The sequence below is a fragment of the Callospermophilus lateralis genome, chromosome 3, assembly GCF_048772815.1.
Source record: "Callospermophilus lateralis isolate mCalLat2 chromosome 3, mCalLat2.hap1, whole genome shotgun sequence".
NCBI lineage: Eukaryota > Metazoa > Chordata > Mammalia > Rodentia > Sciuridae > Callospermophilus > Callospermophilus lateralis.
The window spans coordinates 120,006,866-120,024,773 of record NC_135307.1 but is presented as its reverse complement, the minus strand read 5'-3'; the positions used below and the strand labels follow the sequence as shown (position 1 = coordinate 120,024,773).

The window sequence follows — 17,908 nt, the reverse complement described above, 5'->3', positions numbered from 1 at the left end:
GCTTTTATTATGTAGATTTTGTTTTGTTTTGCTTTTTGTTTTTGTGGTGCTGTTGACTGAACCTAGGGCCTTCTGCTTGCTAGACAAGAGTTCTACCACTGAGCTATATCCCCTTTGCTTAGTATTTAGAGTTTAAATTATTTATTTAGAGTTTAAATTATGTATCTGTACTGTTTCTTAAAGAACTCAGCATATTTCCATAGTTGGTAATCTGATTTAATTTAAGAATTATATCTGAGCCAGAATGACCCTTATTTGATCACAAGTGTTTGTATTAATATTCCATTTAAAATCTGCATTCATAATAGTTGAATCTTTAATAATGTTTAATTTCTTAAAATACAAATAACTTCTAAAAATTTGTTATACACAGGATTATCTGAACCATCCTTTGTTGCAAGACATGAAGACAGTTTGTTTAAGGATTTATTTCAAGACTATGAAAGATGGGTTCGTCCTGTGGAATACCTGAATGACAAAATAAAAATCAAGTTTGGTCTTGCAATATCTCAATTAGTGGATGTGGTAGGTGTGCATATTATTACATATTCCTTATCACACCAATTTCATGAGAGTCTGTTGTGTGCTTTTTCTCAAGGAACTCCTCAGGAAAAAATAATTACTGTGCCACAGACATAATGTGTTTATATGGTTTTGTATAATTTGGAAATTGTTTTATCACATTTGGCAATGATAATAAGTTTGTCTTCCACAAATGCAAAGATACTGAAACATTTTATATTAAAGTTTCTCTTTAAATGTGTTAAACATAGATCAAAAAATTTAAGAGGAACAAACAGTTTTAGAATTATAGATTCTTAGGTCCAAAAAGTATCTCAACAGGTCATTGTCTCAGTATCACACTAAAACATTACAGAGACTTTTCCATGTGACATTCACAAGGGAGAATAAGTTTCCTTGATAATTTTCACTGTCCAAGAGATCCTTCCTATTTAAACTAAAAATTCACACTAATTTTTAAGGTAGTTTCTTTTTGTCCTGGTCATGCTAATCATTATTTCCCTGCTATGTTCCCAGAATAGGTAAACATGTGTATATATATATATATTTTTTTCACATATGTATTTTTTAAAATAACATTTATAGATGTGTCACTATTTTCTGATTAGAGAAGTAATGCATGATTTCTGTAGAGTTGGTTTCTTTTTCTTTTTGTTTTGTTTTTGGTACTGGAACTTGAACCTAGAGGCACTTTACCACTCAACTACATCCTCAGCCCTTTCTATTTTTTATTTTGAGAAAAGATCTTACTAAGTTGCCAAGACTTATCTTCAACTTGTGTTCCTCTGCCTCAGCCTCCCCAGTTGCTGGGATTACAGACATATATCACTGCACACAGTTTATAGAGAATTTTTAAAGTGCAAAAGATACAAATGAAATATATTCTAATTGTACCACCCAGAGATGACTAATGTTAACCTGTTAGGTTGTTTTAAACAGTTTTATTTTGTGTGTGTGTGTGTGTGTGTATGTGTGTGTGTATGATAAAATTAGAATATTTTTAGATACGATTTTGATTGCTGACTTTTTCCCTACTATAATGGCTACATGAGATTCCTTTTTAAAAATCCATTCTCCTATTGTTAGCAGATTATTGTTCAGTTTTCTTATTGTAAATGACAATGATGATGTTTGTACATAAATATCTGAACTTCTCCTTTTCTTAAGAAAGGCAGTTAGTCAGGGGTTGGAGGTGTAGCTCAGTGGTACAGTGTTTGTTCATCAAGGCCCTGCATTTGATCCCTAGCATGATGATATATGTCACCTAGTTGCTTCCAGAGAAATCAGTGAATACATATGATCCTTTGCTATATGGTATGGGGAGATATTAAATAAAGATAGGAAAGTAGGAAGTAAGATAAAGTGGGGCTTGCTCTCAAAGAGCTTTCTTTCTGGTTGAGGCCATTGTAGAGTCACTTCAGAATACTGAAATACTAAAATCATGATGGCATGAATAGCTGGGACTTCAGATCTATCATGATGATTGAGAATATCAAAGAAGGCAGGATAGAGGAGGTGCCAGTTGAGCTGGCCTTAAAGTCAGCTGAGATGGCAGAGAGTAAAAATAATAAGAAGGAAAATGGGGCTGGGATTGTGGCTCTGCGATAGAGTGCTCGCCTAGCACGGGGGTGGGGGGGGCGGGGGGACCCCGGTTTGATTCTCAGCACGACATTAAAATAAATAAATAAATAAAGGCTTTGTGTTGTGTCCATCTACAAAAAAGATATTCTCTCTCTCTTTCTCAAAAAAAAAAAAAAAAGGAACAATGGGCTGGGGTTGTGACTCAGTGGCTCAGTGGTAGAGCATTTGCCTATCATGTGTGAGGCAATGGGTTTGATTCTCAGCACCACATACAAATAAATAAAATAAAGGTCCATCAACAACTAAAAATATTTTTAAAAAGAAGGAACAGTATAATCATAGTCAGTGATACTGAGCCTTTTTGTGGAGCTGTTTAGATCAGATTAATGTTGGGAGCCCTGCTACATAGGAAAATGGTGTTACTGAATGGCTGAGCAGATGAGGAGTGATCCCTGCATACCACCTTGCCTTTGTTTCTGCCATTTCTTCTGCTTGATGATTTTCTCCTTCTGGCATGAGTCATTTATTCTTCAAGGTCAATGCACTGTCAGACCCTTTAAATTTTCCCAGACTCCAAGACAGTCTGGTCCTCTGGTAGTCTCTTGCCTTTGATATAGTGCCCATTCCACTGGTGCTTGTGTGCTCTGCAGAGCAGGGCTAGCTTCGTTCCTGTGTCCAACCCTGAGTCTGGCACATGGTAAATGCTGAATGGGTGAGAGATCCAACAGGCACTAGATATGGCAAAAGCAGTTCTCTAGAAGATCAGTGAGTAACATACATGGTTTTGAAGAAACTTGAGAGGCAAGTTAGGTCACATAGAGGGGATAATAGAACTTGACCACTGAATGTGGAAGGAGGTATCACTTTTTTATTTTTGTATCAGGGATTAAACCTAGGGCGGTTGACCACTGAGACAGGTCCCCAGCCCTTTTTTGTATTTTATTTAGAAATAGGGTCTCGACGAGTTGCTGAGGCTGGCTTTAAACTCTCGATCCTCCTGCCTCAGCCTCCTGAGCCACTAGGATTACAGGCATGTGCCACCTTGCCAGGCCAGGTGGCACATTTTGAACCCTAGGTGCCTAGAGTGGAAGAGGAACAGAAACCTGAAAGATTGCTATGGGAGTATGGCAGAAGGGATGATGACTTTGTGATTTGAGGTGTTCATTCCAAAGAAAATGTTCACTAGTCCTGGGGAAGTCAAGAACAGCTCTGAGGTGAAAAAGAGACTAAGGATATCAATTTGGAATTGCTGGCTGCGGATGAGTGTTGAAACTTTGGTTAGTTTTTAAAGCTAGTGAAGAAAAGTAGGAACCTGATCCTTGAGGAACATTTGTAGAAAGTGGTAAAATTAACCACAGCAGTGCATGGCTATAATTCCAGCAACACGGGATGCTGAGGGAGAATGATTACAAGTTAAAGGCCAGCCTGAACAGCTTAGCAAGACCTTGACTCAAAATAAAAAAAATATAAAGGACTGGGGATGTGGCTCAATGGTAGAGCACCCCTTTAAAATCTTCAGCACTGTAAGGAAAAATAAAAGAATAAAGTTAGTCCAGTAGAAAAGTTGGAATGTCAGTGACCACAAGAGGGTCTGGAGTCATAGAAGATGAGGGTGACTGGTCCTGGGGTTGAAAACAGAAAGTTCATTGAATTGCTTCTAAGTGCTTTTATGATCCTTTCATCATTGGGGTCTCTCAATTCTATAATCATGCTGGTAGCTCTCCCTTGAACTTTCCATAGATTTCTACCTTATTTCCTACATGTTATTCTGCTCTTTATGTATTTATTTTTTATTTATTTTTCCATACCAGGGGTTGAACCCAGGGGTGCCTAACCACTGAGCTCCATCCCCAGCCCTTTTTAGTTTTTTATTTTGAGACAGGTTCTCCCAAAGTTGCTGAGGCTGGCTTTCACTTGGGATCCTCCTGCTTCAACCTCTTAGAGTCGCTGGGATTACAGGCGTGTGCCACTGTGCCTGCTTCTGTTTTTAAAAATATCTCCATGTTTATTTGTTTGTTTTAATATTATATTTTTATGATCAGGTTAAAAAACTATTACCACTTAAACTTCTGATATGCTTACATGTAGTTTAATCTTCTCCACTTATTTTGTGTTTTCCTCCTGGGTATTGTCCACACTTGTCCTCACTCAATTTCATTTTGTTGCATCCTCCCTCTGCAGAGCACATTATAGATGCTCAGGAGATACCTGCAGCCACATTAAATTAGGATGCATCCCCTATGGTAATGGGTTAGCTGCCTCATCTTTGAGGCTAGTTGCAAATTTATGGATTATTATTTTAAAAAATTTTAGTTATAGATGGACACATTTATTTATTTTTATATTGTGCTGAAGATTGAACCTAGTGCCCCACACATGCTAGGCTAGCACTTTGCCACTGAGCTACAACCTCAACTCCTTATGAATTGTTTTTAATCTGCATTACTGGTAGTTGAAAATACCAAGGTTTGATTGGGTTCCAATCAGAGAGCAAAATATGTGCTCACATTTCTAGAAAAAGGGTTCATTCATCACTTTTAAAGATGACCTACTGCCCTATAGCATCATAGGAATTATATTTACCAGAACTTTCCTAAATATAAATACCTCTGTTTAGAACTTTTGTGGAACAGGCATATTCTCATACTCGGATTAGCAGTTATTCTGGATGGTGTGTGACTTTGGGGTGGGCAGAAGAGCTGGTGGGATAAGGTTTAGATTTAGGAGATTCAAATTTTAGAATTGGTTCTATCACTGACTAGTGTGATTTTAGGTAAGTCACTTCACTGGGCCAGTTTCTATACCTGGAGAATGAAGGAAGGAATTACAGTAGATGAGGTCTCTAGGTCCTCTCCAGCTCTTTCTGTTGTTGTGTTCTGTTGCTTTTGGATGGTGCTGAGGATTGAACTCAGGGCCTTGTGCATGCCAGTCTACCACTGAGCTACATCCCTACCCCTGAACTCTTGTGTTTTAATGAAAGAAAATTGCTCTTGGGAACTACATCTTAAGATGGATGGCTATGCTGATTCCTAGCAATCATTCCTCCTATGTGTGGATGTCACACAGCTGCTTTTGTCCCTAGGGATGTGCTTCCTTCAAGTCTCCTCCTGCTGTTGGGATAGAATAGGGAAAGGATAACCTTCAGCTGCCCGAGCTATTTACACTGTATTCTCTCCCCAGCTGCCTCTTGCTGCTGTGGCTCTCTTTGCTTAGCCTCATATCCTACACACAGTGTACTTGTGCTTGGTGATTATGGTGAATTTGGCTTGTTCATTTGACTCCATGAAATTTCAGTAAAACTTGGTAGGAGAAAATGTCACTTTAATTAGGCCTTGAAAATTTGGGGAAGGGCTGGCACAACAAAGATTTGACAGCTGGAGGAATAAGTGACAAGTCTTAAGGACCCCAGGTTCTCTAGAAAAGTAAGACCTAAAGGCTTTGTGAAATGCTTAGACATCCGTATTTTTTCTACATAGCAGACCCACAGGGAAGTTCATATTCTTGCCCACAAGGAATAGTCCCTTGACAATGTACAGAAATGCCATGTCTCACTAATCCTAAGATGCATGCTTTTCCATATTTTGCCACCTCTGAACTGGAGTATATCTTATAATTAATGACAGCTTGCAATTCATTGATAGCTTCTCTTCCTTTTGGTGCTAAGCAAATAGAATAATGCTATGTATCTTAGATTCTGTCTTAAATTTGAGGGAATTATAGTAGTTGATACCATGAATGTTAAATCTAAAAATGCCAATGGTATGCTTTAAGGTAGTTTATCTGAAGTACAGAGTATGTTGAAAGGAATAATGTGAAATTAGGCTGGAAAAGAATAATTTTCTAGAGAACCAGAGTGATAAGCAGAATGTCAATTCTATATGGAGGATATTTGTATAAAAACATAACACTTCTTATTTTATTTAAAGAATTGCTTCTATAATTGCAATAATCTTATTTAAATTTTTATTCATAGGATGAGAAAAATCAGTTAATGACAACAAATGTCTGGTTGAAACAGGTATGTATAACATTCAAATGGGTGTCCAGCTAGAAGCTGGCATCACCAATTACCACAGGTACAGCACAAAGGGACATGAATATGTGGTCTTGGTGAATTGGCCAAATACAGAAAAATGACAGTAGATGAATTCTTATGTTGAATCAGTTAATATTTTTCAAGTTAAATACTTGTTAATTAGTTAATATTTTTCAAGTGCCTTCTGTGTGTCAGGCTCTGTGCTGGGCACTGGGGAAACTTTAGTGAACAAAACAAACTCCAAAATCCTTGCCTTCATGGAATTTCATTCTAGTGGGAGGAAAAGGAACAAGTACCTTAGAAGCTGAGGAGCTTGGAGAACACATTGGGAAAGAGGTTAGGGAATGTTAAGGACTATACTAATAAGCAGAATGTTCAGAGAAAATGTCACCTGGAAGGCAAAGTTTGAACAAAGACTTGGAGGAGAAGAAGAAAGCCCTGTGGATGTCTGGGGAGGAACATTCCGGGTGGAGGGACCAGTAAGTGCAAAGGCCCTGAGGCTGGGATGTGTCTCACTTAAAGGAGTAGCAAGGCCAATATGGCTAGAAATGAGTGAGACATGGTGAGGGGTAAGTAATGGGAGACTAATGGAATAGTGGCTCATAGCACACTGCAAGGATGTTGGCTTTAACTCTGAGATGGGAGTGGACAAGAATGTAATATATTATTTTTACATAGAGTACCTTTTATATGAAGGTCCCCATTTTACTGGGCTACCATCGTATGCCCTCAATAGTTGCTGAGTTGCTTCCCTTTTGTTTATTCCACCATTCCTAATTCTTATGCCTATTACCAACATCCCTAACCTGAAACTCCTAAAAAGCAGATGTGCCTTTCTTGGCATGTGACTCTTACCTTGATATGATCACGGAAGTGTTACTACATGGAGGCTGATATGATGTTTAAATATGTGGAATGTGTAATAAATCCAAATCCCCTGTGCACGGACCAGTCCAGCCAAATTGAGTAACGATACAGTTGGGAAAGAGAATGTTTCCTCTGAACCTTGGGGGCCCATGGCTTCAAGACCTGGGCATGGTCAGTTGGTGGGAGAAGAGGTGCTGCATGGAGCCATGAGTGCACCAGCTTTGGTTGTCTCCTGTGTCTCATGAGGACCATGAGCCCTGAGTCCATAGCCAGAGCCACTACCTGGAAGTTGGGCTTCAGTGCCCACATCAAAGAGATGGAGTTGAGTATTCTGTATTGGGGGCAAAGATAATTTCATGTCTAAAATTTCAGGACTTGACAAAGAGTATAATTTTCACTATTATTTGGTTTGGAATTGAGGCAGATTTCTTCATTTTAAAGGAATGGACAGATGTAAAATTAAGATGGAACCCTGATGACTATGGTGGAATAAAAGTTATACGTGTTCCTTCAGACTTCCTCTGGACCCCAGACATTGTTTTGTTTGATAAGTAAGTTGTATTCTAAATGCCATTTTATATTTTTGAAAGAAAACTTATATTACTATCAGGCAGCAGTCATTTGTTCCCCTTTTGAAAATCATTTAGGTATATATGACTAGATTTTATGTTCCTTTGTTTCTTAAACCTACTAAGAGGTTCTGTGACTCCTCCTTTTTTTCTTGTGTGTACTATTTTTTATCATAAAAGTGTTCTCTGATTTCTGAAATTTGAAAAAGGTTTGGGAAGTACAGGAAGGTGTAAGGAATGGGGGAAATTAGACATAACCACAGTTATTGGCTTACACATATGGTGAAATTCCATGTGTCTGGGATGTGCTAGTAAATGCCTTATGTGCTTTATGTAATTTAATTCTCACAATAACCTCATGCATTGGATATGAGTATAGACATTTTAAGATAAGAAAATGGAGGCCTAGGGTAGTTACACCTTATTTAAGATCACACAGCTCTCACGTAGTCGGGTAGGGCTTCACACCAAAGCAGTGTGACATTCCTATTTATTCTCCACATATTTGGCAGATTTCCAGATTTTGGGGTCTGTTTTTTAGTTGTGGTCACACATTATGTTCAAAAGCATCCTTCTAATTTTGTTTAAATACTGTATTGTCATTTTCCTGTGATAAGGAATATTGGGTTAATTATTAACCCATCTTTATAGGCATCCTGCCTAGGTATATTTGGAGGATTTTTTTAATTGGGGGGAGAGGAAAATTTGGGGTACCAGTTTCATTTCTTATTCTAGGACCACTCTGGGGAAAATCAGGAAATTTGTGCTCATTCTAAAGTACTCTGTCTTATTTGCAAAAAGGCATTTGACACAATGCTGTGTAAAAATAATCTTTTGAAACTTCTGACCTCCCTTTTTTCTTTCCACATATTTTTTTATTGGTGCACCTCCATGTTTCTTGATAGAGAAGGGTAAACAAGCTTGTGAGGTAATGTACTACAACCTTCTTTAATTACTCTCAGTAATTAAAGACTTTTTTATACCACACATAGATATATTACAGAGTACTGTATAAAAGATACATGAATCTGAAGATAAACACAATTTTGAAACAAATCATGTGTTGGGGTACAGCCTCTTACTAGGCTTCTTCAGCATAGGAGTTTACTTGTGGTAGAGCCCAACAAGCACTCTGTCTTCCAGGGCTGTGCCCAGGGGGAGCATTCTTTTCCTGGTACTGTGGAAAATGTCCAGTGTTTGTGGTAGAGAAGAAAGAACTCCATGTGGGGAGTCTAGGAATGTGAATTCAGGTTCTGGCTCTGTGCATGTCCTGTGTATAAATAGCCTGATTTTATTTTGTGTGTAAAGTGAGGTTCTTTCAACCACTAAAATTGCAAAATGAAAAGTATGGATTTTTCAGTCCTGGAAAACATGTAGAAGTTGTTCAGTTCCAGTAAGGTCAGATGTTTAAGGAAGATCTCTAGAGCAGCCTCCCCTATGTACAACAGGTATATATGAAGGGTAATAATTTTAAAATATTTCATGCTGTCAGTTATAGGCTTTCTTTTATTTTTGGCTTATACAGTGCATGATTGAGTTGTATTTTCTGTTTTGTTACTGAACATGTTTGTATTTTAGTGCAGATGGACGTTTTGAAGGGGCCAGTACAAAAACAGTTGTCAGGTACAATGGCACTGTCACCTGGACACAGCCAGCAAACTACAAAAGTTCCTGTACTATTGATGTCACATTTTTCCCATTTGATCTCCAAAACTGTTCCATGAAATTTGGCTCTTGGACATACGATGGATCTCAGGTTGATATAATCCTAGAGGACCAAGATGTAGACAAGACAGATTTTTTTGATAATGGAGAATGGGAAATTGTGAGTGCAGCAGGGAGCAAAGGAAACAGAACTGACAGCTGCTGCTGGTACCCTTACATCACTTACTCCTTTGTAATTAAGCGACTGCCTCTCTTTTATACCTTGTTCCTTATTATACCCTGTATTGGGCTCTCATTTCTGACAGTAGTTGTCTTCTATCTTCCTTCAAATGAAGGTGAAAAGATTAGTCTGTGCACTTCGGTCCTTGTCTCTCTGACTGTCTTCCTTCTGGTTATTGAAGAGATCATACCCTCCTCTTCTAAAGTAATACCTCTGATTGGAGAGTACCTGGTGTTCACCATGATTTTTGTGACCCTATCAATTATGGTGACTGTCTTCGCCATTAACATTCATCATCGCTCTTCCTCAACACACAACGCTATGGCACCCTGGGTCCGCAAGATATTTCTTCACAAGCTTCCCAAACTGCTTTGCATGAGAAGTCACGTAGACAGGTACTTCACTCAAAAAAAGGAAACCGAGAGTGGTAGTGAACCAAAATCTTCAAGAAACACGTTGGAAGCTGCACTTGATTCTATTCGCTACATTACAAGACATGTCATGAAGGAGAATGATGTCCGTGAGGTCTGTGACATGTGTTTATGAATGCAGTTCTGCTTGGATTCTAAGAGGGGACTGTAATGATTCAGCATGACCATTAAGGCTAAGCATAGACTGAGGGATACATTGCTATTTTTTTTTTAAAAATCTTATGGTCTAGGGGTGTAGCTCAGTAGTAGAGTGCTTGCCTACTACTGTGCAAGACCCAGGGTTTAATCCCCATAATGCCCAGTATGAAAAAAAAGAAACAAAGAAACAATTAAGGGGCTGGGATTGTAGCTCAGCAGTAGTGCACTTCCCTCGAAAGTGTAAGGCATTGGGTTGGTTTCTCAGTACCGCATATAAATAAATAAAATAAAGGCCTATCAATAACTAAAAAAAAAAAAATCCTAAAAAAAATTATTAAAACCCGTTTCCATTAAACCCTGGTAAATGGGGCATCTCTACATCTCTGGGGCAAATATACTTCTCTTCATTTCTCCCAGCAGCATCTTGGGTAACTTAAAAGAAATTTTATTGGTATGCATTCAAAGGAATAGTAATCTTGACATTAATTAAGATACTGTCTTAATTTTATCTTCAGTAACTTTGCTTCTGAATTCATTGATAATCAGCAGGCACAATTGCATTATAATTTATCAAAATTTTATTTTTAAAAGAAGGAGCCTAATGTAGGCTCTTTAAAAATACAGTCAAGATATTTTCCTAGAAAAAATTTTTTTGTGGTTCATTAATAAGAAATTTTAATAAAATTAAAAGGAGTAAGGTGTTCTTGTGTATTAGTTATTATAGTTCAAAGTGTTCATATGAAACTTAGTAATAGTGCTTAATAATATGCTTAATTTGCTTAAGACTTTATTATAGAAAACAAGTTTCACTTGTTGTTATTTAAGGCTAATTAACATTTAAAATATAAGAAAGAGCTGAACATATATACATTTTACCAATGTGGTAATATTGAACTGGGTTTTTTTTCCCAAAATGTTTTGAAATTTTCAATTGTGTCAGTTTTTCTTCATTTCTATTGTGTAATGTTTTTAAAGCTATGACTATAATGATACTTTCATAATTGAATTAACTTTACATGGTCCCATAAAAAATTATATAAATTTTAATTTCTAAAGCTTTTGTTTTTAATGGAAAGTTTTCCAGCAGGGGTAGGTAGGAAATGGAACAAATCTAATAAATAACAGCCAGCACCAGAGTGCACACCTATAAATCCCAGCTTCTCAAGAGGCTGAGACAGAAGGATCATAAGTCAAGGCCAGCCTCAGCAACTTGGTGAGGCACTGTCTCAAAGTAAAAAATAATGGGCCTGGAGCTGTGGCTCAGCGATAGAATGCTCACCTAGCACATGTGAGGTGCTGGGTTCGATCCTTATCACCACATAAAAATAAGTAAATAAAATAAAGATATTATGTCCAACTACAACTAAAAAAATATTTTTTAAAAAAGGGCTGGGGATATGGCTTAGTGGTATATGAGGATATGGCTTGGCGGCCGGGGTGGGGTATAATCCCTAGTATGGGGATTGGGAGTAAGAGGAAAAAAAACTTCCTTCCAAAAGGGATATATCACACACAATTCTAGTAAACTTTTTTTGTTTTGTGTTTTGAAACAGGGTCTTGCCATGTTGCCAAGCTGGCCTCAAACTTTTGGGCTTAAGAGATCCACCTGCTTCAGCCTCCCTGGTAGTTGGGACTAGAAGCACATGCCATTGCACCTGGCTTACTTATAAAGAACTTTTTTTTTTTGTACCAGGGATTGAACCCAGGGACACTGAACCATGTCCCCAGCCTTTTAAAAATGTTTTATTTTGAGACAGGGTCTCTCTGAGTTGCTGAGGGCCTGCTAAGTTGCTGAGGCTGGCTTTGAATTTGCAATCCTCCTGCCTCAGCCTCCCGAGCCACTGGGATTACAGGCATGCTCCACTGTGCCTGGCAATTATAATGACTTTTAATGCTTGTGGATTTGTAAAGTTTCTATTTGATGGTAGTATAATTAAATTAGTTTATAAGGTCTGAAGCTACCAATGAATGGAGTCTTGAAAAGTGGATTTATTTTAGATAATGATTTAGACTGAGATGGAATTTAATAAATGTCTACAAAAAATTGTGCAAAAACAGTAAGGGCTATAAACTAGGACCAGGAAATAAGTTTTATTTCCAAGACAAAACTTAGAAGCAGAGAAGTAGTGGTGTGTTTAGAATCCCCTGAATTCTAAACTGTCTCAGAAGTTGGGGGCATTGTTTCTGTAAGGACCCTGTGCTTCACAGAGGCTCAGGGAGAGGGAAACCCTGCCCCTCACCCCACCCCACCCCCAAGGAAATGGCTTGTTAGGAAAGGGAGCTTCTAGTGATCAGTGGCTGGCTCAGCTGGCCCTTCCCTCCAGGTGACTCCTAAAGGGTGTCCCTGAAGCTGGATCCAGAGCCAGTGGTTCCATCCTAATGAGTTTAGATAAAAATAGTCCCTAGGAAATCCAAAAGTCAATAAAGTAGTACAAAAGTAGTATAAAAATGTACTGCTGGTGGTCGGGGGAGAAGATTATAGCTTTCTAATGTGGATTATTCTGAACCAACTTTTAATTTGATATAAAATTAACCTCAAGCTGTTGTCTCTCAAAAAATTACACTACATTCTTGCAACTACTAGCCAAGATTAAGTTAATAGAAAAAAACTAAATAAATACTGGGGTTGTGGCTCAGCAGTAGAGTGCTTACCTAGCACATTGGAGGCTCTGGGTTCGATTCTCAGCATCACATAAAAAAAAATAAAAGCATTGTGTCCAACTACAACTAAAAAATAAATACTTAAAAAAAACCTAAGTACTAAAAATACATTATTTTTTTAGTTTATTACAAAATATCCAAGTAGTATAGGCACTTTATTAAAAAAATCTTCAAACCTCGTAATGTATTACAGGCTGATATGTAAAGGAACAAATTTTATAATGTCTTTTCAAGCTTGAACAGGTTGTGTTTGTTATAGACCACCAGGGTGTTCTGTCCCTGAACCCTAAGGTCATACTGTTTGGAGGCAGTAAATGATTGCCCTCTCACTTAGTGTGTTATATTTTTAAATATCTACACAATTTTTATTTTAATGTGTTTTTATTTTTATTTTTGTAACAGGTTGTTGAAGATTGGAAATTCATAGCCCAGGTTCTTGACCGGATGTTTCTGTGGACTTTTCTTCTGGTTTCAATTATTGGATCTCTGGGTCTTTTTGTTCCTGTTATTTATGAATGGGCAAATATAATTGTACCAGTTCATATTGGAAATACAAATAAGTGAAACTTTGAAGGGTTTGAATTTAGTTACAAAACATATATCTATCATGGCATGTCTACACTTAGGCAAATATAAAGTTGTGTTTAAAATATGATGTAAGCTGCAGCAGATTAATATTTGCTAACATTGGTTTGCCTAATAGATTATTCATTAGTACATCTACCTGCATGGCTGAAGTAATGACTAAAAATAACAGCAAAATATTATCCAAACTGTACTAGTGAAAATCTAGTGTTTTCCTGGTTTGTAATCAATAGTGATGCTCATCTTTTGGTTTTTTGTTTGTTTGTTTGTTTGTTTGGTTTTTGGTGCTGGGGATTGAACCAAGGCTTGGCACATGCTAGGCAAGTGCTCTACCCTCGGAGCTATACCTCCAACCCAAGCTCATCTTTTGAGTGCTGGAAAATTCTAGTTGTGTTTGAAGACATATTTTAAAACTTTTTCAGGATTTGGTAGAGGTATATATATATTTTTTTTTTTTTGAGATGGGATCTTGATAAAGTGCCTAGACTGGCCCCAAACTCTTGGGCTCAAGTGATCTTCTTGCCCTCAACCTCCTGAGTAGCTGGGATTACATGTGTGTGCCACTTGTGCCAGGCTAAGGGATACATTTAAAAATTCTTTCTGTCCTATATTTAATAATAACAGCTAATCTTCAGTGTATTCTGCTCTCATAAGTAAGCTGATTACTCAGTATAAGAGTGACTTAAAATGATGCTGCTATTCTATAACCAACATTTTTAATAAATGAAAAATGGAGATTGGACACTCCTTTAAGCCTTTATTCTTTAGATGTTTAAACCAAGTAAATATTTTATTAACTATCTTTATAGCTTTCCTTCCATTGTAAAATCACATACCAGACAATTCTTGTCAACGTGCAGGAGCATGTCCTTAACATTAATTTCAACCCCCTTGTACATATTCCCCACAATTAATAGAGCCATCTATACAAACTAGGGTGCCATCTCTTTATCCTTGATCTCAGAAGAGTTCACTGTAATTAAATAAATTTTAAAAATTTTAAAAAGCATGTCTATGTCTAGAACATTCTATGAGAAAACCATCTTCTTAAAGATGGTATTCTAATTTGGTATAAGCATATCATTACATAGCTAATACTTGCTTTCTTTCATTTCAACAATTACAATAATAGAATATTGGAGTTGCAGGATGTTTAGATGTAATCTAGTCTTAGCCTTTTACTAGTACAGTATATATTAGTAAGTATAGTACATCATCTCCAAATGTCCCTGACTCACCTGTAACCAGGAAGAAAACACTGATAGAAACCTTGTGTTAAATTTAGAACTCTTGGCTATTGAGATAGTAAATGCATTATTTATTTATAGTAAGTAACCCATCTATCTTCAAGTCAACACACTTTGGAGGGAAGAGGAGACCCTGTCAAATTTACATTTTTACTATAGGCAAGTGTTTAATGCCACTTAATGAGTGAAAGTTTGTGCTACAGTTTGGATAAGTGTCCCCAAAGGCCTGTGTGTTGAAGGCTTGGTTGCCAGCCTGTGATGTCATTGGAAGGTTATTAGGGGTAGAGCCTAGTATAAGGAAGTTAGGACAGTAGAGGTGTGCCCTTTTGGGAATACTGGGATACCAGGCCCTTCCCACCAACCACCTCTCTGCTTCTTGGCCACTGTGTGATAAATAGCTTTGTTCTACCCCATGCTTCTCACCATGATGTGCTCCTTGCTATAGGCAACATGACAATTGACCATGGACTGAAACCTCTGAAACTATGATAATCTTTTCTTCCTTTAAGTTGATTATCTCAGGTATTTTGTTAGTGACAGAAAAATAATACAGAAAATGAGTATCAAGAAATCAAGTCTTTGGTCAGGTGTGGTGGTTCATGCCTGTAATCCTAGTGTCTCAGAACGCTGAGGCAGAAGGAGCACAAGTTCAAAGCCAGCCTCAGCAATTTAGTGAGGCTATAAGCAATCTAGTGAGACCCTGTCTCAAAGTAAAAAGGGCCAGGGATGAGGCTGAGTGGTTTAGTATCCTTGGGTCCAATCCCTGGTACAAAAAATGAGTCATTGCTATGACTATTCCTGACAGTGCCATTCAGAAGCATTTGAAATTGGATTGTGGGAAGAATTTGGAAAAGTTTGGAGAAGTAGAGAAAGCCTAGAATGCTATAAACAGATTAACAGTTGTTTCTGGTGAGGTCTCAGAAGACCAGAATGCTGATAGAAATGTGGACAGTATATGCTTATGGGGATTCCAATGGAAATAAAGACTCTACTTGGAATTGGATTTTGAGGCCACCGTATTATATTGTGGCAAAGAATCTGGATTCATTTTGTCCATGCCTAAGACTTTGTGGGAGTGATGGACTAGTTTATTTGGCAGAGGAAGTTTCACAGCAGCACAACATTCAGGCTCAAGCTTTGGTGTGGGTATTGCTGGCTGTTTTTAGCCAGATTTACAGTGAGAGTTGGGAGCAAAAAGAAAAGGAAAAGCAGAAAGACTTTTCTTAGGTAAGAGTGCACAGGGACACCCTGCTCACACAAGGCCATCTAGGGAGTAGGTACTCAGGCTGCTGCAGCCATGGTTCAAGTGGATCCTGGTACATACAGCTCATGCTGGTAGCAGACTTTGGGGTCTTCCACAAATGCTGGCTGTGCAGACATGCAGAATGCAAGAGTTGTGGAGTCACACAGGCTTCCACCAAAATTTAGAAGGAATTCTTGAGAGGCCAGGCATTGTGTGATAGGTGAGAGCCCCTGCAAGCAGCCCTCAAGAGATGCTTGAAGCTGTGAGAATAAAGTAGAAGCTGCAGTGGAAACCCCAGGAAGTTAAAGATTCCGGAACATTGAATGCCTGCTGAGGTAAGCTGAAGGCAGCAAGCAGAGCCTGCCCAAGAGAGTAGCCATGTGGGCTACAGCCAGCAAGGGCACAGAGGCAGGACTGCCCAAGCCCTTGGGATCCTACAGTCTGCCACTGCATGCCTTGGATGCCAGACGTGGTGACTTACAGTTCAGTGTTTTCCTGCTGGGTTTTGGTACTTTGGTCTGATCTTTCCTATCTATGCCCCTACTCCTCACTTTGGGAACAGGGATGTCTACCCTATGCTGCTATATCTTGAAAGTGTGTAACTTTTTGATTAATATATCAATTTTTTTAAAGCAGGAACTCATAACCAACTTTGCCTTGAGTCTTGAAGGTGAGCGATTCTGGAATATTTAAATTTTGAAGACTCTTAGAGAAAGATCTAAATGATTTTGCATTACGGGATGGACATGAGCTTTTGGGGGTCAGAGGCAAAAAAGCTATAGGTAGGGTAAACATCTTCCAAAGGCCTGTATGTTGAAGGCTTAGTTGCCAAACTGTAGCATTATTGGGAAGTGGTGGAAACTTTAGGAGGTAGAGCCTAGTAGAAGGAAGTTAGGTCACTAGGGTATATCCTTTAAGAAAATACTACTAGGACTCCAGCCTCACCCCTCCCCCACTTCCTGGCCACTATGAGATAAATAGCTTTGCTCTACCACATGCATCCCACCATAACGTACTGCCTCATAGTAGGCTCAGAAGCAATATGCCAATCAACCAGCGACTGAAACCTCTGAAATGGTGAGCCAAAATAAGCCTTTCCTCTTTTTAGGTTGGTTGTCTCAGGTATTTTGTCACAGTGATGAAAGGTAATTAATAGTCTGGTTTGATGTAAATTGCTTCTTAGCTGTCTTAGCTTGTGTCATCCCTAATCTCTCATATCCCTGTCACTGTTACTTAAGATTTTTATATATCAGTAAATTTTACAGAAATCTTCTTTTGACTTATCAGAACAGGTCACAGTAGACTGCAATTGTATTTTTATATAAGAAAAATATCACAGTAACTAGTGAGAAGACTCAAATGGCCTCTGAATCATCATCCCTGTCAGTGGTTATTCATCTTGAAAAGTATAGTATGGAAAACTCTTCTAATAATTTGTCTACAGCAATACTTCTCAACCAATGCCAATTAAATTATTTCTGGAGACATTTTTGGTTGTCACAACTGGTGAGGGAGCAGGGCTTGTCACTGGCATCTAATAGATAGAGGCCACAGTCCTTCTAAAGATCCTACAGTGCACAGGACATCCTCAATCCCCCACCTGAACACACAGTTATTCAGCCAAAATGGTAATAAAGCTAATAAAGTTCAGAAACCCCTGTTCTAAAGGTTCACACTCTGGTCTGAATGTGTCTCTTTAAAATTATGTTGAAACCCAACACCCAGAGTGACAGTATCAGAAAGTGGAATCTTTAGGAGGTGATTAGTCATAGGGACATGCCTCACAAATGGGATCAGTACCCTTATAACAGAGACCCCAGAGAGATAACTCAGCCCTTCAGCCAGGTGAGGACTCAACTAGAAGGCACCCTCCATGAGGAAGAGAGCCCTACTAGACACTGAGTCTTGCTGGTGCCTTGATTTTGGATTCCCCAGGCTCCTAAATTGTGAGAAATAAATTTCTACTTATAAGCTACTCAGTTTATGGTATTTGATTATAGTAGCCTGAATGTGTGACTGGGTATAATTTCTTATGGGATGATTTGGAGTTACACAAGATAAATAGCTGAAATGGAGCTATGCCCCTTAGACTTCTTGAAAGACAGTAAAAAATAAGAAATGCACAGTAAGAAATGGTAGTAAT

The 17,908-nt window shown here is 38.2% G+C and overlaps 1 protein-coding gene across 1 annotated transcript in view; it reads left to right on the top strand.

Moving 5' to 3' along the window:
• Chrna5 (cholinergic receptor nicotinic alpha 5 subunit) overlaps positions 1 to 13,254 on the top strand; it is a 39,899-nt gene extending 26,645 nt beyond the window's left edge. The window contains exons 2-6 of the mRNA XM_076848712.1: positions 374 to 525; positions 6,077 to 6,121; positions 7,448 to 7,557; positions 9,154 to 9,985; positions 13,093 to 13,254. Coding sequence (XP_076704827.1) covers positions 374 to 525; positions 6,077 to 6,121; positions 7,448 to 7,557; positions 9,154 to 9,985; positions 13,093 to 13,254 — 1,301 coding nt within the window. The remainder of the gene's footprint in view (positions 1 to 373; positions 526 to 6,076; positions 6,122 to 7,447; positions 7,558 to 9,153; positions 9,986 to 13,092) is intronic.
• The last annotated feature ends 4,654 nt before the right edge of the window (positions 13,255 to 17,908 follow it).